We start from the raw sequence: 22,778 nt of genomic DNA, 5'->3' as shown, positions 1-22,778 counted from the left end.
AGGTCAAAATTAACCTGCAGTTTTCTGGAATTTGACATACCAATCTTAAAATTCAATCAAAACTACCTTAAAACAGAACTGTAACTCAGTGGGTATATTTTTAATTAAAATTAGAGGGACTTACAAAACAGTGTTTGCCATTTACTCAGGAGCCAGTCACTCAACGTTTTGCATGTGTTAGCTACAAGAAGACAGAAATTGTCATACTTCATCAAACTGAAGAACTGTCTGACCAAGTGTGTGGAGTCAATTTAAGCAAACCCAGGGCAATACAAAGTGCTTAAGGGAACAGTATAGTGTGTTTTCCAGTGTACATTTCCCGAGCAGTATGTGGTTAACAGACATTCAGAACTGTTATTACAGTAGAATTAAGTGGTATTTAAATACTTTTCCCTTTCTACACCAGTCCAGGGGCTTACTGACGTGATTCATCTTAAATGTGCCTTGCAGTGAATCTTAATTTAATATCGGTTTAAATTGCTTCATATACATATCTAAAGGAATAGATATTAACATCTCATTGCTGTCTCTTGGTTCAGATACCATATGTGATGGTAATAAGCATAATAAATTAACAGAGGGATTGATTGGATGATACCCAACTGTAATTCCAAAGCCTACTGCAGACATGGGTACAAATAATTTTTTTATTACCACTCAACTTTTATTTGTTAGGGAAATATCCGCAGTGTTTCTAAGGTATCTTACTGAGTGATAATATGTGGTTTAAAATCCATAACAATATCTCTCAATTTTAAAATTCTATCCCCATTATATGTTTGCATTTGTTGGTGCTTCATTTCATTCTTCGATTGTCCAGTGGTTTAGGACTGCAGTATCCCAAGGTTCTTTATAGTCAGTTTTTGTTTCAGCTGTCTCACGTAGTCAAGTGTATCATTACTATTTCCTTTCCAGATCATTTAGGATATGTCAGATAACACAACTCTTTAAATCAATAGTAATCTCCCTACTTTGTGAAAACAAACTATTTATTGCCAACAGTTGTATCCTATCTTTTAAAGACTAATAAATTAAAAAAAAAGAGAGCCTCCTCAAAAGCTATTTGAAAATATTAAATACAATATAGGCAGGATTACCCTTCAATTTCCCTAAAGCAACATTAATTTTCGTTTGCATGTCATGTATTAACTTTTTTTTTGTTCCTCTAGGGAATATTTTGTAATTAAAGTGTTTTCATTACTTGATTAAGACTTCTGCTATTTCTCATCAGCCCTGTTTCTATCTTAAGGTGATGGTGTTTGTTCACGCTAGAAATGCCACAGTACGAACTGCTATGGGTCTTCGAGAAAAAGCCAAAAACAATGGTCATATTTGCCACTTTTTGTCACCCCAAGGATCAGATTATGGACAAGCTGAAAAACAGGTAAGTGAAGAATTTACGTTGGTATCCTTTACAATCCTAGAATGATGTTTTTACGAGACAGTCCAATACAGGAATAGATGAAGCATTTTTGACATTTTGGGAAGATATATTTTGCTCTGAAGGGATGTGCAAATTTGCTGAATTGAATAGAGGAAATAAAAGCGTAAAGGTGGAGGAAGAGAAAAGTGCTGTTACTTTTAGTTTTTTAAACAAAAGTTGATAATAGGTTGTGTTTTATGCAACCTCTACTACTTGACAGTAGTCTTCATGTAATCTGGAGCTCGGGAAGTTCCTAAACCACCAATTGACACAATTTGGGAGACTACCTATCGCCTGCTTTTTGCACTCTTTCCTTAAGCATCTGCTACTGTCCTCACTTTAAGGCACAAAACTGTCTTAAAGTATTAATCTGATCTAGCCTGTAAATTTACCACATTTCCAAAACCATCTCACTTTCCTCGTAAATCAACTGATGGTGAGCAGTCAAAAAGTAATCTGAGAGTCAAAAGTGGGGAAAGTATTTGAATCTCACAAGGGTTTAGCCCCCTTAATCTGATCTTGTTTAAAAATGTGTATGTGGATCATAAATTACTGACATTTTGAGCAGTGGCCAAGTACTTGCCAGATGAAACTGTACTTTTTTATAGATTCTAACAGTTCTGTTTTTGCATGAATTGTGTTAATCGACCTTCCAAATTTTTTTCTAATATATAACACACAGAAGTAACTTGGTCTACAACAACTTTTTTTCATCTATTCGAGCAATATGCCAGTATTTCTGCTGAGAGAATATTTCCAAAACAATTCTTAATTCAGTGTTACATGTGACATTTATATTTGGTGATGTTGAGGTCTAGAGTCAAAGCGTCTTGTTAATATTCCTTGAAAAATAATGTTCTTTCTTTCTCCCCAACTAAATAGCAGAACATAGAGGAGATACTTATTCATTGTAGAAAGTTTAATGTATGTATAAGACACCTCCTCTTAATAGCAAATACATCAATAAACTCAAATATTTTGGGCCCCTGTGAATTAGGAAATTTGTGAGGGTTTTAGTTTCTGTGTCTATCTTTAGATTCAATAAATACGTTATTTTATACCTCTGAAGAGAATGTGAAAGGATTTGTTCAGAATTATTAATTATGAATGGAACATAGATGTTACATTTGGTAAATTCACATTTCTGAAATGTAGACAAAATTCTATTTTAAAGAAGATTTTTTTTAAATTGGGATCAAGTATGTTCTTTCTGTTGACATGCTTCTGAGAGCTGTAATAAATATTTTTAAAACTATGCTGAGTTATAAATTGATGTCTATTTTATGAAATAGCATATTACGAAGTCCTTCTTTCTAGTGGATTTTAGTATCTTCTGCATTATAAAAATAACATCAGACCTGAACCTTGAGATCCCATGTTTCTACTGTAAAAACAGTAATTAAGAGGGAACTTTTTCTCATTAGATTTCTTAGAACATAATCTGAAACCCTTAGTTTATTAAAAATAATATTGCTTTTTAATGCTAATACAGAAACAAATATTTTAATCTATTGAAAGTAGCACTGCTTAATTAGACACTAAATATTATTGCTAAAGAAGTTAAAAAAAATGATACGCTTATTTCAGCGGTGCATATTATGTGAGTTATCTGCCAAAGAAGCATTGGTACAACTCACTCTGTATTTCAGTGAAAACTACTGCTGTATATTGAGTTCTCTTCATTCTGGGATTAAATGAATTAGAAAACATATTCTTATGTGGAATGAAACCACAGGAATGTCACAGAGAAAAGTTCTACACCTATTTGGAATACAGATTATTGCTACCTGTGCTTGAGTAGTGATTTAAGGTAGCATTTATAGTACAAATTAAGAGTGGTAGATAAGATGTCCTATAGGTTATTGACCACATATCTGAAATAACTTTTTTTTTTCTAAGGGTATTTATGCTTCACACTGAAATATAGGGGGTACTGAGTAAAATAGTAATTTTCCCTGCTCTTCTGTCCCCTGCATCCCCACCCCAGCACACATATATTTGTGATGAATCCCAGCAACTGTTCTAAATCAAATTTTGAATTGAGGATTGTAGTTCCAAATGCTGATCTATGCAAAAGTTTATAGAAAAGATGACTTTGCTTTAGAAGATACTTCCAGAAGATTTTTAACTTTTGTAATAAATCAAGCAGACCTTCATTGTAATTAAAAGCAAATGAATTCTTCTCATATATTTCATAGTAATCTTTGAGCCTTTTGACTACTTTCTGTATTATTACAATAGCAAAAATGCTTCTTTTGCCCAGAAGGCTTAGGGACTTGTATGTTATAAAATGTAATTGAAGAAGCATGCATGGTATTGTGAAGAACTATTTCACATACTATAATACAGCCAGAGACTATAGTTCTCATTAAACTACCTCAGAATCTTAGATAAACTAATAAATAATAACTAAATAACTGAAATATTCACCACAAAAGTCCACTAAATTAGGAGGTTATTTTGATGCTCAATAAATTTCAGTGGAAAATCCCTGAAATATTTAAAAACTGTCACCACAATGTGTAGTCATTGTATGAAAGATATGATTATTCTCCATTGGAAATGCCTGAACCTTTTATTTCAGTATTTTATTTTATTTTAAAATGTAATAAGTGGACATTATGACAAGAAGTCTTTAAACATAGAATAATACAAAGCGTGTAGCAGTGTTGGCTGCCTTTTTTTCTGAAGATGTCAGTGTCTTTTACATTAAGTGTCCGGTATCTGGTACTGGTATCACATTTGATACCAATAAGAAGAGATTCTCTTTTGAGAAGCATAATTGAAATCAGGATATGTTTGTGATAACCTTATTGTCTATTCCTTAAAATAGTTGTCTTATCATCTTTAGATCATATGCTATCTGCCAAAATAACACATTAAATCAGCTGTCTGTTCCCACTAACCCTTTTCCATGAGGGAGTGAACTGCTGATTACCAGAATTTGCCCTGCTAGGGTATGCTGGTTTTGACTAGCCTCTTTCCTGGCTGCTGTTATGCTTGAGCAGGAAACCCTAGAGTCATAATACTAAAAAAGGTATTTTAAAAGGTGTACTAGACTACATCAAAAGGAAGAATCAACTGTGTTTATAGCATTTCTGACTGCTTCAGAAAGTAATGTGTAATATGAATGTGTTTTGATGTGATATAATACTTACTATTTGTGGATATAGCAGGCAGATTACATCTTTGAGGCAATGCATCTTTGTACTGTATTGGAAAGGACAGACAGGGAAGACGAGGAGAGGGAGTTGTGCTCTGTCAATTAGATCTTTGGCTGTGCAGACCTCCACAGTGAAACCAGACCCATGCAGTTCCTGTTTGGTTCAAGATTGGAGCAGGAGGGAACAGACAGGGAGGCTGTGATTGGAGGTCTGTTATGGACCACCTGTCCATGGAGGGATGGTAGATGTGACTTACTAGGAGCTACTGGCAGAAGCCTCCTGCTGGCAGGCCTTTGTTTTCATGGGAGATTTCAACCATCTTCTGGTATGGTAAGCATTATTCAAGCAACTCATGGGGTTCACAGTCTGTGTTTAGACACACCTTTTCAATCCAGCCAGACCCTTACTGGGCTTACCGCTCAAGCAGGGAAGAACTGGAGGCAACTGTTGTCATGAATGGCAGTGATGGTTGCAGTGATTAAGCTTAGTGTGAATTAGTACCTAGGAAGAGTGTGAAAGATAAGGTCAAATACAGTTACAGACAAAACTGGTGATGATTATCTTGGAAAACAAGGCAAAGAAATATGACTCAATAACAGAACAAATGTATAACCTAGTGACTGATAGGAAGGAAGAGGTGTGAAGACCATAGCAATGAATGAGAGAATGGTGCTCTCCAGCAGAGTTCACATAATATTCTTGTGGCTGCCCTGAGTCTTACAATGACTATCAAGAGAGAGAATAATTCATCAAATTTTTCAAGTGATTAGTACATATAATATGCACATTTTACATTAATGACAATTCACATTATTTTACTTATTATGCATGTAAATATGACCTAGATCTTGGAGAAAAATGATTGTTATTTTTGTTATTATTATTGTTATTATACAGATTGTATATTTCAGTATACTTAAGGGCTTCTTCATTGACACAATAAATAAATTACTACTGGGAATAATAAAAATAGAGTGAAGGCCTAGTCATACTGAAGTCCGTGGCAAAACATCAACAATAACTTTTCCCTACATACTTCCATTAGTCCTCTTTGAGGATCCATTCTACAAACAAAGTTAAATTATTTTATTTTTACTTACCATAAAACTAGATATTTTGTTGAATTTGTTTCTGTTGCCTAATAAATATTATCCTCAAAAGGAGTTTTTAGATATAAAAGAAATCTGTGTTCTCTGTTAATAGAAAACTTGTTGCTGTTTAAAACAAAAATGCGTACCATGTATTGAAATGAATATGTCACAGCATATATCTTTGAGGTGTATTTTTTTATATACAGTTATCACAATAAGGATACTAATCAAATATAATATATACTCTTCCAAGGCAGCAACTCTGCACAAACAATCATCAATAACTGTAAAATGAGTAATATCCTAGTAACGTTTTGGTGAGCAATTAAGCGTAACTTATTAAGACTTATGAGTACACCAAAGATTTCAGTGAATAGAGTGGGGTGTGGTGGGGTGTTATTAAAACTGTTACTGTTCAGTCTAAATTTTGAGTTTATTTCTTAGCAGTAAATATGTCTAACAGAAGTGATAACAGTAACAGTAACATACCTGCATCTTACCAAAGGGTTTTGTCATAGGAAAAAAATTTCTAAAGACTTAAAGTGTAACAGATAGAGACACAAGGCACAGCAAAGTCAAGCTGGGTATAGAGAGGGTTTTTCTCCCCTTAACTTTCTGCTCCCCCTCCAATAAACTCATACTCTAGACCTAAGGCTGGAATCGGACTATCTGAAGCACATGCAATACACATCTACATTCAGGTAACCTGAAAGTGTAGAAGTTTTCTCCTTCACTGGCAATTCTAATATACTGGAGAGATTTACTGGCAACGGTAAGAACTTCAGTACCACATAGGTGTACAGACAGAGCTTATATATATATAGGTGTAAATGAGTGTCATCTGGAATTATAACTGTTTGGTTCTCTACCATTAAAACTGTCAGAAAAAAACCTGTTATTGTGTCCAAGTGTGGTTCTGAACAGAACAAATTAGTTGTTAGAAACACTGCAGAGACACAGTAATGGATTCATAGTTTTTGTGGACAAGAAGGACGAGCAGTTGTGAAATGTTTATATGGTGATGTAGAGAATCGATCAAGGCCTGAATTTCTGTTTGAACTCCAGCAATGATTTCTAACATGTATACAGCCTTGATGTATGTCATTCTTCTTGTCTGAATTGGCCTGCCTCTGCTCTAGACCCCAGGATCTCATGCTGGTTCTCTTCACTAATTTAAATTTTTTCACTGTAAAAGTTCTTATTCATTTAAATAATAGTGAATTTTTAGGGATAGGTCAAGCTACTCAGTAGGTCTCTTAATGACAAATTTCTGATGACCAGACTTTTAAGAGCATTGGCTGTTCAGAGACTACTGCTCTAGACAGACTTTCACTCTGACCGGACACAGCAGTGCTTATGCCTTATGCTGTAAATCACATACATCCTATGCAATAAATTGCTTATTAAATTGATAAAACACGTGACTTGTAAGAGATTTTCAGGGCTCTTTTAAAATTCATTCTCAAAACATACCCTAGGTTCTTTATTCCCACATATCTCAAAGCTCAACCAGTAATGAGCCATATGGCATGTGGAACTGATCTGTCCTTCCAAGCATTTACCATTCCTTCAGAGTGCTTCTGTTTTCTAAACTGTACCTTTAATCAGCATGCTCACATTTTAAATTTTTGGCCACCAATACAAATAGGAAATATCCATGGGTCAGATTGGATCTCTGAAGAACTTCATTACATTCTGTCAAGTCAAAGTTTCCATATACAGTTAATTTCTTTGATAATCATTGCCTAATTTTAATCTCCTTAATAAGTGAAATTCATTTTATGTAGTACTAAATTCCCAGTGCCATACTATATAAATGAATTTTCTGGCAGAAGTCTAACTATATTATATCAATGATGTGTGATACAGAGTGATTAATTTAAGCTTCATAATGATAATATCATGTTTGTCTGACAAAAGCTATCTTGTATAAAGGGATGTTTATTGGCACGGTTCCCAAAATTATCAGACTGCAAGCCATTCAGTCTTGCCATTTCATTTGACATGAAATTTAGCAATACCTGGCAGAGAATAATCTTGATAATGTAATACAATCCTTATTTTGTATTCTGTATACAGTGTTCACTGTAATGGTTGCAGAAGACATTTAGAAACATCTGAAATCCAAAAATAAGTAATGCACAAATCATGAGTGTTCTAGTCTAGACAAAGTAAGCATAGTGAAGGCTACTTGAACACACAGGAGGAACTGAAAAATAGAATAGTTAAAAGCATTGTATTCTTTGCTGGCCTTTAAAATTTGAAAGCAATTTTACTAATCCTCTTAATTATCTGTCAAATGTTTTTAAATGAATAGAAATTAATTTTTAGAGAGCATTCATCAAATATTTGATATGTAATCATTTGTTTGACATTTAATTATTTCAGTGCAAATCCTCATTTTATTTTTGTTTTACTAATAACATATCTAATATTTGATATGCCATTAAAAAAACTATAAAAATAAAATGAGGATATGTATTAAAATACATTAGGCAATATTAAATGTCAAATATATATTGAAGTTTCCTATTTCTTTTATAATTACTATGGGGTTTTTACTTTTGAAAAATATTTGCTAATTATCTCTTGGAGAATGGAATTAATCTCTTTATATTTCTTTCATGGGATATTTTATGCAGTAGTCCTGCTTAAAGGTCAGAGACAAAATTCATGAGGTGGTGTGGACCAAACAATTGACAGGTTTATGAAAAATATGTTCTGTGTAGAGTGATCCTACTGTTTTAATGGACCCTAAGATGTGGAATTTATTATCAAGACTTATTTAGATGGACATTTAGGTTTGGAGAGACCTATTTATGGAGAGTTGTTGCCTTCAGGGGTTTTAGCAGTATTCCTATGTATTTGAGTTAACTTAGGTGTTAACTGTTGTAAACTGAAATAAAAAGTTGACAGAAACAGTAAACAATTTCTTTTTGCTTTTGCTTTTCCTGACCTTTGAAAAGGAAAAACATTTGAAGTTTGATGTATGTTTTTGTTATTATGATAGTTACTTTTGTAAGTGTCACTCTAGAAATTGTATTTGCACAGCTTTAGATTTGTAGTTCTATTTTCTATTTGTAGTTCTATGTGCTCCAGTACATTGTGTACAGTCTACTGGAATTTTGTAGTGGTTTTATTATGAATCAGAAAGTATAAAATATATGGTATAGATTGAATTCTGTTATCAGCTGTCTTTCTGAAAACCAGTCTCTGATCCAAGGATTTCAGATTTGTTGGCTTGTCTCTCAAACTCTGATAGTTACAGCACTGAGGTAACAAGTAACAATCTTCTGCTATCCTGTGAAAAATATAATGGACTTTTCTTTCCCTAATCTGTGGGATTGATCCTGTATTCTGTTTTATCTATCATGAGCATCAACCTGATATGCAACAATGCTTAGTTTTATCCTGTTTAGCACTGGAAAGATGCCTCATGAATATTTGTTCCGCTTCCACAAACTGTGCTGTATTAGTAATGGGACTCCTAGAAGCAAAATGGGTTAGCAAACCTTTTTCTAGAATGATCTTTGAGGTTGCAAATACAGCTGACAGGGGTGCTGATGTTTTTGTTCAAGGAACTCCAAAAAGACATTTTATACATTTGTACACAACTTTTCAGTAATTTCAGAGTTATTCAGGTTAAAATCAGTAATGGATTTCATCACTGTAAATGTAAGATTAAACGACTTTTCTTACTAATCCTCCATGGAAATGCTCTGATAAACTGGAGGATAATGTGTTGCCTATAGCATCCCCTTTCACTGTTGATGAAATTTCGTATTAAATACTGAATGCGCTTAGTAAGATCATTTGAAACTGTTGTCATATTTATAATATGATTAAACTTCCTTCCTTAAATGAAGTCTATTGCAGCCTCCTGAAAGGTAGTGCAGTATTTACATTCAGATAATTCAGATCTTAAGGTAAATACATTTTGTAAAATGTAGTCTTCATTTGTGCTTGTAAATATAGAAACTGCAGTTCAAATTTGTATTGTTTAGAGGAATTATTTTAATTGTTAATTTGATCTTAAGATAAGATTTTTTTTTTATGTCTTTGATTAAAATACACTGAAACTTCTTTCCCTCTGGGATATGGGAACAATATTAGGCTAATAGCAGGTCCTTGATGTCAGGATGTGACATTGCTTACTGTAAAGAGTAGCTTTAACAAGTTATTTAGTTGATTCTGCAGTTACAAAAGTTTGCACAGCCAGTAGCAGCATATGGGGTTTTTTTCCTTTAAAATTATCAAATAAATGTTGATATTACTGTAAAACTAACAATATAAATAAGTGAATATACTAAAAGTATAAGATATTTAACCATTTCCCTATGCATTCTTAGCTATTTCTTACATGACATTTTGTGATCTCCTTGTCTTTCATTAAGTTTTAACTGCATTCTGGGGTACTAGCAGAGAGAAAAGCCACACAACATTCTTTTTCCCTTTGACTGTGAAAATCTTCAGTTAGCTGCTAGAATGTTTTAACATGTAATCCAGGTCAAAAAGAAAAAGGTTTCTGTGCCTTTTTACAGTAGTTATTAATTGATAGCTTTCCTGGGTAAGATGATTTCAGTGTGAAATCTCATTGTTACACAAAGTATATATGGATATCAAATAGCTATGCTAACAGTAACTTTCAAATGAAAAATTCAAAGCTGTTTGGGAGGGAAAAACAAAAAACAAAAGAAGAAAAAACAGTGTGATTGGTTTTGTGTTCACAAGTTCGGGAAACAGGGCTACACTCTTTAACTTTAGCAACACAGCCTACTTCTGATTTTTTACCACTGCTTGCTTTCACCATGTCTAATCAAATTCAGGTATATATTAAAAATACATAAGATTTCTTGAGAAGATAAAGCTCCCTTTTCTTCATGTTTTCATCTGTCATTTAACAGCTTCAAACTCTGACAATATCTGGTCACTTGTGAACAGTCCAGCAAGAAGAAATTATAAGATAATATTAAAGCCAGCGTAGGTGCTCTCTGCACTAGCTCATCTTCAGCCATCCCTCAGAGAGCTTGGTTTGCTCAGCTGTTTTCAGCTGCTTTCAATACCTAGGGATTGTTCCAGGCAAGAAGTTTAAAAAGAAGTGCTTAATTTACTAATGACTCATAGGTCTTGCATTCCTTTTCCAAGATGTGCCACTTAATTCTTGGCTGCAATGCGTAATCTTGTGCAATATGTCCACAGAGACTGTAAACAATAGCCATATTTTTCAGGCACCTTTTCTTTATAGGATGCATCTAACCATACTGGCAAATGGTTCTGGTCATATGCAATTTAAGTAACTTAGTATGGAAACCATATGCTGACTAGAAAATAGTATATAAAGAGATCCTATCTATTTAGGAATTTCTCAGAAAATAATGTAGCTACAGTAGTTATTAGTAATGAAGAGAAATGATTGAAAAGTTAATGGGACTTTGTGGGGTTTCTGTATTGTGCAGTGACAGTAAATGCTGCTTGTTGATAAGTTGTACTTTGTATTTCATGGTAATCACATTTTTCTCAAACAGACTTGATAGTGTTCAGTGATTGTCATTCTGTTAGAAACTATATCAGATTTCTTTTACCAGAACTAAAAAGAGTAAATTTTCCAAGGTCCAGTGTATTCAGGTCTAGTATTCAATTCTAGTTTTTTCTCTAGCATCACAGTTGACTTAGAAAGGATCATTGCAAAAGTCTCAAAGTACTATTCTTCACCGTTGTAAATGAAGGATAGTGGGTTTTTTTTTTAAGTGGTTGGTCATTGCTTTAAAGATGCAGGCCATCACAGAACACCCTACAATTGTATTTGCTTTTCCTGAAGTAAAATTCAGAACAAAACCTGTAGTTCACGGTTATCCTGTAGAAAAATCTATGTGCTTTCTTCTAGGGTTTCTTGATGGTTTTCCTTCAGAATATCACCATTAAGTGACCATGTTTCTTTTGCTTTCAGAGGATTCATTTATTTGTATTGTAAAACAATAAATGTATAGGATATCTTTTAGATTGTTAAATACTTTTAATTGAAGATGTTGACCTGTCATAATTGAAAAATACATGTTTATAAGCACCTAATTTGATAGAAAACATCACTGCAATATGGGAAACTATCTCAACTGTCTCTTTCAAAACGTGATTAGAATAAGTTCAGTTAAATAAATTCACCTGTATGAAATATTCTGTTCACTTAACTGTTGATAGATTTCCTCCTGTTGAACATAGACTGTACACCAAGGTACCTTTAGATTCAGTTTTTCATTTAGAATATATGATTTTCTTAACAAGAGAAAAATACTAAATTCCATTTCAGTTCCTATTCTTAATTTCATTTATTTTTAAAATAAGAAATCTTTCCAAATACATTTTAATTTTATTATGGTTTAATGGATTTTTTAGCTATGTATGCTCACTGTTTCAATTGTCATCCACTTTCCGCTTCCAACTCCCCTAAATACCATAATTTAGGCAAGTTTCGTTGGGCTTTTTGACTATTCTTTAGTTTATTTGCACAATATGTAGAGTAGATCAGAACTGGACAAGAAGCATTTTTGTGTGGAAGCTTGCAGTGACATCTATTTAAAATGAATTGTGAAATAATGAGTAAAATAAATAGAAGTAAAATAAAAGAGCAATTAGACTCAACCATTAAGAGTGAGTGACATGAATTTGATCCACAGTCTGTTAGTACCACATGCTGAGAGCTGGAAGTGCTTTGGAGAAAACAAAATAGGTTAAAGAGCAGTTAAGCATACTTTCAGAAAGTTGTGCCGATTTTTTCCCCAGAGAACTGCCAAATATTTATTGCTGTGTATTTCTTTTTCTGGTTTAAGTTTTATTATGTGTATAGTCAGTCTCTGGTTTTTAGCATATCCTCTTTATGTTTTATATCAACATTTCTCCGCAGTAGGAGAGCAGAAGATATAGAAGCTTTGGTATCTACAACATTTAGTTTTATCTTATGATTGTTTTGAATTCATCTTAAACTCCTTTGAACTGGAATTGCACGTCAACCAAGATTCAGAGGAATCCCTACTTATTGGAAAGCATTGTCACAAAGCACTGTAGTGTATAAAACCACAAACAGCTATGCTTTAGGATGTACAGATATCATTGCATACCAATTTTATCAAAGTAAAATTATAATTTGGCCTAAATTTGCCAATTGTTTCAGAAACCTATTTTTGTTGCTTATTACTTCAAAAACACCAGATTGCAGATTTCCAAAAAACATTAAAAGGTAAAGTACAACATTCTTTTCATCCCACTACTGAAATTTTGAATGACCATCATATAGATGTGTATTTGGATACATCTTTGTACATGTACCATGTTCGTAATTTTTGGTTCATTTGACCAAAAGACAGACCTAGAACTAAAAGTTATGTATGATGCTAGTGAGAAGTAACTAGATTAACAGCATCATGTTTTTGACAAGGCTAGAGTATACACAAGCTGTGCATGTACTATAATGCAAAATGATAAGTAACAAAAATGAAGCTTACTCTGTATTACGAAATGAAAATAAAATTGCTTAAAAAATTGAGGCAGATTTGGAAGTATATGGTTTGTGAGAAGCTGCTGCTGAAAGAGTGATAGAAAGACAGATAGAAAGACAGCAATATTAGAAGACAATGTTCACCAATTCCCATCCCACCAAGCAGACTTTCATCTTTGGACAATATCATTACAAGTAGATACAAAATTAATTTTAGTCAATATAGCTAAAAAATTGAAAATGTGTAAATTTCTAGGACTTAAAATTTTATTTACAGTAAATTACAATAAAATTGTTAGGATTTTGGTAGAACAAGGTCTTAAACTAATTCATTTTTAGTACTTGGATAAGGCATGCTGAAAACATTGACACTGGAGTAACGTTTTTTCCTAGGATACTTCCCTCCTGTCAAACACTAACTTTATTTATTAGGTCAACCAACTTAACTAAGAAGTACGATTTGATTAATAATCTCCAGCATGTTGCCAGCTGCTGTGGAACCAGCCAGTATCTGTTTCTTCTCCAAGCAACAGTTATATATAATATATACACTAAATACTTTAAGAAAGTCTGAAAACCTGGAAGTGCCATATCCTAGTATTTGCTGAACTCCAAATGAAAAAGCCATTTGAGATGAATACTGTCAACCCCTCTAATGCATTCTCTAGAATGGGATATTAAGAGAATATTAAAAATGAGGGTGGTATTTCTAGAACATTTGGACACCAAATGCGTGGGATGTACTGGTGTGCATTTCAGGGAGTGGTTTATTCAGCTTCAGACTTTTGTTGGGTAAAATCTTCCCTAATCTGTAAGGAAAACTAGAAAAACAACAATAGACAAGCAGGACAGATCCTGTTTTGACATATTTGCAGATGATGTGCATATGGCCTGAAAACCTTTCCAAAAAATTTATACAAGACTTTCAGATTTGAAAGTTTTTTGGCTTAGAATGTATATTTCTTGGTATAGTTCACACTTAAAACAGTTCTAATTAGACAAGTAAAACTTTTCAGCATCATCCTGCTTTGTGAAAGAATATTTTGTTCTTTTGATAATCAGTAATGGTTAGGGGATCTTAGCAAAGATTTTGAATATTTAATTTTCTTAAGTCAAAAGTAGTGGAACTTAGACTGTGATTACTTTTATGTATTTTATATATATATAAATTAGTATGTTGTTATAAGCATTATGGTATCTTGTTTTATCTATATTGATATTACAATTAGTTAATCAGCTATTGGTCCATTTTAATTCTAATAAAGGATATAGTTCTTTTGTTACCTCTTTAATAAGGAATAGTATCATCATATAGTGGAATTGTCATGTTTCTGACAGTGCTTGTGCAGCCAGGGTACCCCATACCTCTATCCTTCCCAGTGTCTCACAAGTAAGTTTCTCACATTTATGGTTTTTTACCTGTTGCAACAGAAATCAAAATACTAATATAGCTTTAGTGTATCCCATCTCCAGATATCTCATCTGCCCAGCCATTTAAAAATGTCTAATGAAACATATTTGAAGCTTTGCTGAAAATATTCCTGTACATAAGTTTTTCTGTATTGTGATTGTTTATCACCTCTGTAAGAAAACAACATATGTGATTTTAAAAGTTTACGAACAACTTCTCTGGTGAATCTTTTCAGTGACAGAAGGTAGAAGTTGTGAAAATTCGAATTGCTGGAACAGATGTGAACATAGGCCAGCAACTTCCCTAAATACTGGAAGATTTTGATGAAGCTTAGCAAAGGTTCTAAAAAAATTAGCCAATTGTCTATGTTTCCCAATAGATACAAGAGGACTAAGACAAAAATGAAGTTAGTGTAGGTAAAGATAAGTAAAAACATGTATATTAGGTTACTTTTTCCTAACAATCAAAAAATAACTTCAGATAAGAAAAATAAATTGAGGTATTTGTTATATAACTTTGTAATATACTAGTTGTTACCTGGGGAAAACGTGTTATGTGTACAGCTACTGATCACCTGAACTCAGCAAGACCTGAGACTGTCTACCCTGCACACCAACAAAGCACTTGTGTCCAAAGAAGTTTGCAGCATCTTAGTTCTTTGAGAGGCAGTATTTATTGGCTGCCACTCAGTTCACTGGCAGATTCAACCTCTGCTTTGGAAATCTTATTCATCGACCTTGAAAGCATCAAGGTTTCTGATGTTTTTTTCTTTTGAATTAAATTTTTGTTTCCAAATAAGGGCTTGTAAGAGCTTTTCTAAAGAAATGTTATCTACTTGAATAATGACCTTGAGCGGTATTTTTGAAGAAGCCATGTTGCTTTCTGCTAACTACTATGAGGATCTGTCATTTTCTATAGGTGACACTGTGTGATTAATTTTTATTTTTAATATCAACACTATGAGATTAAATTTGAATTTGCCTTGTGCAAAACTGTCATTATTTCTGTGTTCAGGGTTTTGACCTCTAGTTTAGTAGTTGGTGTGCTAGGGATTCCTCTCTGTTTTAGAGACATATAATATGTCTATCATATCTATATTTTAGATAGACAAAAACTAGGAAGGTAATTCAACATTGGCTTTATAAATTTGGAAGTTCTTAAATATCGAGAACTGTTGACAGAATGCTAAAAACCTAGTAGTGGATGGCAAGCCCTTAGGTTCTAGAATTCAGAGTATCAAAAGCTTTTCAAAAGCCTTTCTAGACTCTTTGTAATAATAAAAGCTGTACTCTCAGGAATCAAAGGCCGTTCCATCAAGGCTGAAAATTACTGCACATTTTCTGTCTATGAGGGTGTGTCTGGCTTTGATATACATGCACTTTGTAATCAAATGTAGAATTTCAGTGCAAAGTCTTATATTCTAAAGACCACTTTTACCAAGTATTGTGCTATGTGTATTTATCAAGGGCAACAATCAGAAACCTGAAGAGTTTGAAACTTTTAGTATCGTATTGCCATGTTTTCATTTAAACTGTACTATTGCTGAATAATTGAATAGAGACCTAGCTGGTTTGCCGTTGAAGTATCTCATTGAAAAACATATTGAAGCTAATGGGAAAGAGACTGTTGGCTTTAGAGTAAACCCTAAGGACATGACTTAATACAGCACAGAATAGTGTTTCATAGAGAAACACAGCACAGTGTTTAACTTTTTGCAGATGTGGATTTTCTACAATCTTCTGGAACTGAAAGGAACAAGGAAATGTGAATTAGTCCCAGTGATTCGTGGGTTAAAAACACTCATATAAGTTCACCAGTATTATTTATAATGCTTTTAATGATCCCTTACAGCCAGAAATTACTTTCTGGGCTCTTGATTTAATAGTTATAGTGTAGTAAAAAAGTGTTTGTACTGCAGCATAACATTGAAAACATACCTGGTTTCTTGCTCCATGGGCCTGTAATTTCAAAATAGCTGTAACAGTTATTTTCAGGTATTCTCTTACATTTTGTTTCCGTGAGGGAGCATATTCCTTGAAGTAACCACCAAGATCTCTTGTCTAAGGAATACATCCAAGATGATGGTTCTAAGTGACTTCTGTCCTTTCTGAGTACTGTACAGGTCTACAAATCATTGCTTCAGAATCAAGTAATAATTCTTTACTGGTTTGACAATGATAGGCCTATTTATTAGTTTTTCCTACCTGTTCCAGTTTCTTTACATTTCAGATTTCCACACTTGTGGGGAAAAATAAACATTAAATAAAAAGTGAGATATTTTTGAAACTAAAATAGTCTACAGAAATGGGTGGAAGGTTGCCAACAAAACCCAGAACTAATAATAAACCCGCAAAAGGAAAAATAAAATGGTAATTAAGAACATAAAGAATATAGCTAGAGCATATTGGAAAAAAGCAAGATGTATAAGATGCTATCCACATACAAATTAATGCTCTATTTAAAAGTTTCATACAGTTTTCATCATGAAACAGAACTGATACTGGTAAATAGTTGAAAACTAATAATCAAAAAACCAGTGAATAATTTATTTCAGTTATGTATGTATGAATTCCTCTACCAAAAGTGCTCAGAATTTTGGGGAAGTATGTGATTGCAGGAAATGATGCTGTTACATATTTAGTCTGGAAATCTCTCCTTGGAATTCTTTATATAAGGGTTCATGATGTTGAGGAACGAAGTAATTTTAAAATATCTTCAAAGTATTTGCCTAGTGTGGAAATAAAAATGTTTCTAAGAATAAGCGAGGTAAAACATATCACAGTTTTAAGAAAACAAGGCTAATCGATAGTCTTTTTTATTTCATTTTCAGATTTATAGTTTTCAATGCTGAGTATTGAGAGCCACCTTGTGGCCATACTTTTTAATGCACATGTATGATGCTGATTTTATGGTAGGTTCATTGTTTCACTTTAGAGCATTTTGAAGATTGAGAATTAAAAATAAACACATAAATACATTCTACTTCCAGGCATATAGCCTGAAGTGCGTCTCTCTGCTTGACCTGAAAGGTCTTTACATTCATATGAAATGTCAGATGTTTTTTTCTTATTCCTTTTCTTCCTTTCCTTTTACCTTCCTGCATTGATTAATGTATAATAGTAGAAAACATGAGATAGATAAGTTACATGTATAATAATCATAATGTATAACTGTATATACATGTATTGTAATACAATATGGACTAAGTTCACTGTTGCTAAAATAAATACAAATTTTTGAACAGTGAATGTTTTAGGAAGCTAACAAAATCTGACAGTTTTAAGCACATATTTTTCTATGTCAATAATTGTTTTGATTACTGGAATAACAGTTAATATTTATATCTTTCAAGTTTGTATTTACTCTTATGAAATACGTGTATGAAATTAGTTTTGGGCGTCAGAACTGGAATTAGTTGGAGAAAATGCATGAGGATGAATTGATTATTCTTGAACACAGCTTAGCAAAATAGCTTTATGAATGTCTGTCTTTTTATGGGGGAAAGACGTCAAAATTTATTGTAACTATAAAAGGGCTGATGTAAATACAGGAAGTCATCAATTAAAGTAGCAATCTAGATTCTCCTGAACTCAATTTTCTGCTCTGTAATACAAAGTATCTGCTGTGTGTAAAGACGGAGGTTTAAGCAGTACCAGTACTCCAAGCATTTATCTCTTGGGATTTTGAGGGAGTAGGGGTGGGTGTTCCCATAAAGTTCATACTTGCATCTGATATTAGTGGAAAAGTTTTTTCCTCTATGGCTGAATTTGTAGTGAGGACTCTCAGACAACTTTGGGGTTTCACAAGCAACTCATTCCATCAAAAAAACCCCTTGAATTTTACTCTCAAGCTGAAAAATAAACCAAAACTGTAGACATTTGCACAAATAAGAAAAAAAAAATTAACATCTGCTATCCTTTTTCTTGCTAGGGGAAAATTCAGATTAACTAGACATTTAATCCCATTCTTTGTCTGACAACTGCAGTTTGGGAACATTTCAGTTATAGTATGTTCTTATCAACTTTGTCACATTGGAGAAAACTGTTTCTTGTCATACTTGTAGCACTATGACCTGTACTAAATGTGATGATAACCATGTCAAAGAAAGGGCTAAGGGAATGGAATATTTTATGGAAAGATGCATAATTACATTTGGGGTTTCTAATAATTATGGAATGAATTTATGATAAATAATACCCCCTGATTAAGTTGCCATTGTCACCAATAGAAAGGATGAAAAGTTCTTTGGATGTAATTCCTATTTTTACTATGATGTTCTTTAGTTCTGTTATGTTCAGACATTTTAAACCATTGGATGATCTGATTAATTTTCCTGTATAGAGCCATTAACTTTTCAACTGTTTCTTCAGTTTCTCTGTGATAGGAGGTATTCAGTGTCAGATTAAGTAGGTATTAGTGTGAAGACAGATAATGCAAATTCCAATTTACTAGGAATAGTGAGTGATAATTAAGAGCTATTATTGATATGTACCATCTGGGAGTGAGGAGACAATGCCACCTGAGTCAGTTACAATAGAAATTTGTTTCAACAGAAAGTATTTGAGGGTCTGTTTTGTCTTTAATTCTTTCCAGGATAATTCTTGTTCATTAGTCTAACTCTGAAAATTGCCAGTGGAATACTTTTCAGGCTGAGATTTGAGAAGACTGCACATCATAACCACAAACGCATGATGCGTCTGAGCTCCTGTTGTAGTTGGTGAAGTTCAGTGCATTTCAGGCAGTGGAGCCAAGAGGATGCCTGAGCCCAACCATGAGTAGACATGGGGCGATCAAGGCGCAGGAACACTGCCCAAGCCCTGATGCCTGGTGCCCATTGACTGGGAAGGGTGCTCAGACTCCTGCTGCAGTTTTGCAGATCTGCACATAGACATCTGCAGTGTTTTAATCTCAACCCAAATGCAGCCATATCAAGCTGCTGGCAAAATGGCCAGTCTCAAATGGTCGGGTAGTTACTTTACTTTCTAGGGATATTTTGGTGCATCAGACAGCATTAGCTAGTTCTCTTATCAGTTTTATCAGTGTTCAGATTAAACAAGCATGATGGAACTATCTAGTTATCTGAAGTGATGCCTTCTCAATAAAGAAATACAGAAGGAAATCTCTTGTAGGTTTATATCAAGATTGAAAAGGCTATGCCAAGAATTATAAATCATCAGTCTGTTTCCAGAAATCTGATCAGAAAGGCTGTCTGATATTATCACAGAAAACAGGCTCAGTAGGTTTTCCTGTAGTGAGTGGTCACTGGGGATAAGTAGAGATAACACCAGTGTTATAGGTAAGCATAGCCTCTGTGTTTCCATTCTGTGCAAAATTTCTGTGACAAGATAATTGGCAATTCCATATTTGGAGCTCAAAAAATCAGTTTAAAAATTAGCTGAAATCCAAATACAAAATTAACAGAAGGAAATATTTTTGTTAAATAGCTTCAGATGTTTAGGTTGGAATTTACAAAGTAAAATATTCTTAGAAGTGTAAACCAGTTTCTGAAGATGAGTGATGATATGATCAAGTTTGCTTTGCAATATATTTTATATTATTTATTATTTATACATTATGTTGTTTACATTCATTTTATATACAATATATCATATCTGATGTTAGCTTTCAAAGTGCATAGTGAGAAAATCAAGCAAAACAGTAAAAGTTATTAAAATATCTGTCACACTGAATGTAATTAAAAGTTTATACGGATTGCAAGAGTCAAAGACTCCTTTTATTCTGATTTTAATTCATAATTCAGTATTACCATCTTGAAACCACTGAAAACTGATACCCTGGTGATAACCCTGTGTGTGTGTATGTTACAAATCTCCCCAACCATGATATTTGCCTTAGCACTGAACCATGGTATGTGGTTCAGTACTGTACAGTCATAGGAAGTTTCGCTTTATATGGAAGAGCTATTAATATGTCTTGAAAGTGATTGTGGTGTTAGCTATAAAACTATTTTACATAGATAGTATTAGCTTTCAGTCTTAGAGAAAAAGGTTTTTTTATTTTTATATGTTTTTACTTCAACTTCAGTTATTTTTGTCATTTAAAACAGTATAAAGGTACTCAGTTTTAAAATCCTATTACTTCAAGTGGTGAATTATATAGACATACTAATTTTAACGCAAGTGTTGGCATTGTTTACTATTTGCTTTCCTCCTAGAGTCCTAACACCCCACCAAGTGCAGCATTACAGATATAGGTTCAGCTTTTAAGTAAAGAATTTTGCAAAGCCTTTTGAGATTAGGCTGCTCTTAAAAAGAAGGCAGAGTTGTGAGATTAAAAACATTTTTAAGGAGAGGAAAGGCATGAAGAATGTAACGATTTGAACAGATATGACTGTTAATTGTACGGAAGAAAGACTGTTAATATAATTAAAAGATTAAAGAAAATGAAGCTCACAGTACGGCATCTAACATTTTTGAACAGTCATTAGCGCTAATGTATGCACGATAAGTAAACAGAGTATGAAAAATGGAAATTAATCAGTGTTGGAGAGGGACTGTGGAAGCAGCACAGCATCTCTCACTGTTTTGTGCTGCTATGTGTTGCATTGGGTGAGAAAGTAAGAATTGCCTTACTTCTTCCCATACCAAGGTAATTTACTCTGTGGTATCTTTGATATGTGACATATTCTTTTAAATTTTCTCTGAGATATGTCTGCTATGTAAGACATTTAAAGTTAAACTGTTGAAGAAACTGTTTAGCATGCTTTAAAATACTGCTATATGAATTATAATATCTTAATAACAAGCACCTCGGTTTTGACAGAGGTTTTCTAGTTTACAAACCCCAGACAAAGCAGATTGATAAATTAACATCAATACAATTTTTTTTTCTCAAATCTCTGTAAATATATTATAAAAACTACTTGCACAAGAAAATAAGTCATCCTTTGCTCAAAATATCAGCCTTGGAGAAGAGGTGTATGTGCTTAAAGAATTGTAGATGTAGAAAACAGTCTTTTAAAGCCAAATTTAATTATGCATAATTGTCTTCATCTCTATGTGATATTTCAACTTTATAAAGCAATTATCTTGCAGGCTCCATGAAGTACAAAACATAATGTTAGTAAGTGACATAAAATATTGGGACTATAAAGGCAGGATTTGAGGTGAGAAGTTTTGGTTTGTTGGGGGTTTTTTTGGAAGAGAGGGGAGAAATAAAACTTTTTGTTCCAGTAGATTGAATTTAAAACTATAAGGGATCTCATAATTTAGGAGAGATCTGTGGGAAAATACCCTACATTTGAACAGGATCTGGCTGTAAATTTGAGCTTTATGGAGGTGACTGCACAGTGTTGCTTTCTTGCATCAGGTGGTTTCCTCTGGCAGCAAGCTTAATAGTTGACTGAGTTTAACTGACAATTGTCTCTAAATTCCCAGGCCTGCTGGCCAAAAGAGCATAGTAATATAAACCTTCTTGTTTCATCACTTAATAGGTGCTACTTTTGTGGCCTTTTATGTCTGTGAAGACATCGTTCTGACTTTGAACGATGTTTAATAGTCCACAGGCTTCACAGTTCTGCACTGAGATTACAGAATTTGAGAGCAGCCTGCTAATAATTTAGGGTAAGATTAATAAAAAAAACCAACACAGTTGTCAAAGGTGTTGGTAATAATCAGAAGGCAGTGCTAATAATCAGCATAAATTCTAATTTCTAAGATGTTTTTTTTTGTCCTGAGGGTACAGTAGAAAAATTTATGAAACAGTAAGGCAAGGAGATAATTCGGGGAGAGATGAGGTTATGGAAATCTGATGGGGCATGCATTTCAGTTGGGACAGGGGCACAAGGCATATAAAATTCACAGGAAACCAGGTTTCACTTGTCCCAACTCTTAAAGGTCTTTTGGTTTCTTAAGAAGTTTTTTTGTGTTATTACTTAATCAGATAAAGTAAATAATTATGACTTCTTATAATTAATCAGATGATACTATATGAACATTGCAATATGAAAATATATAAACATCTATAATTTTTCATATCCTTTGGAGATTTCTCTAAAGTGCTTGTAAGATTTAACATTTGGTGACACTAAACTAAAAAGTGTTACTAAGAAATCCTTGAAATTCTTTTAAAATAGCAAAGACACAGGAGAAACACAATGTCTTTAGTTCTGAGACTTGTTTAATATTATTAGCATACAAATAAAAAAAAACCAACTTTGTGATCCTAATTACATCATGAA

The 22,778-nt window shown here is 33.3% G+C and overlaps 1 protein-coding gene across 2 annotated transcripts in view; it reads left to right on the top strand.

The window, feature by feature from the left end:
- ASCC3 (activating signal cointegrator 1 complex subunit 3) overlaps positions 1–22,778 on the top strand; it is a 263,437-nt gene that overhangs the window by 124,218 nt on the left and 116,441 nt on the right. For both annotated transcript variants that reach the window (XM_026844284.1, XM_026844285.1), the window contains exon 13: positions 1,250–1,384. In XM_026844284.1, the coding sequence (XP_026700085.1) occupies positions 1,250–1,384 (135 nt within the window). The remainder of the gene's footprint in view (positions 1–1,249; positions 1,385–22,778) is intronic.

Source organism: Athene cunicularia (assembly GCF_003259725.1).
Source record: "Athene cunicularia isolate RWA chromosome 3 unlocalized genomic scaffold, athCun1 chr3_part1, whole genome shotgun sequence".
Lineage (NCBI taxonomy): Eukaryota > Metazoa > Chordata > Aves > Strigiformes > Strigidae > Athene > Athene cunicularia.
This window is presented reverse-complemented; position numbering and strand designations above follow the sequence as displayed.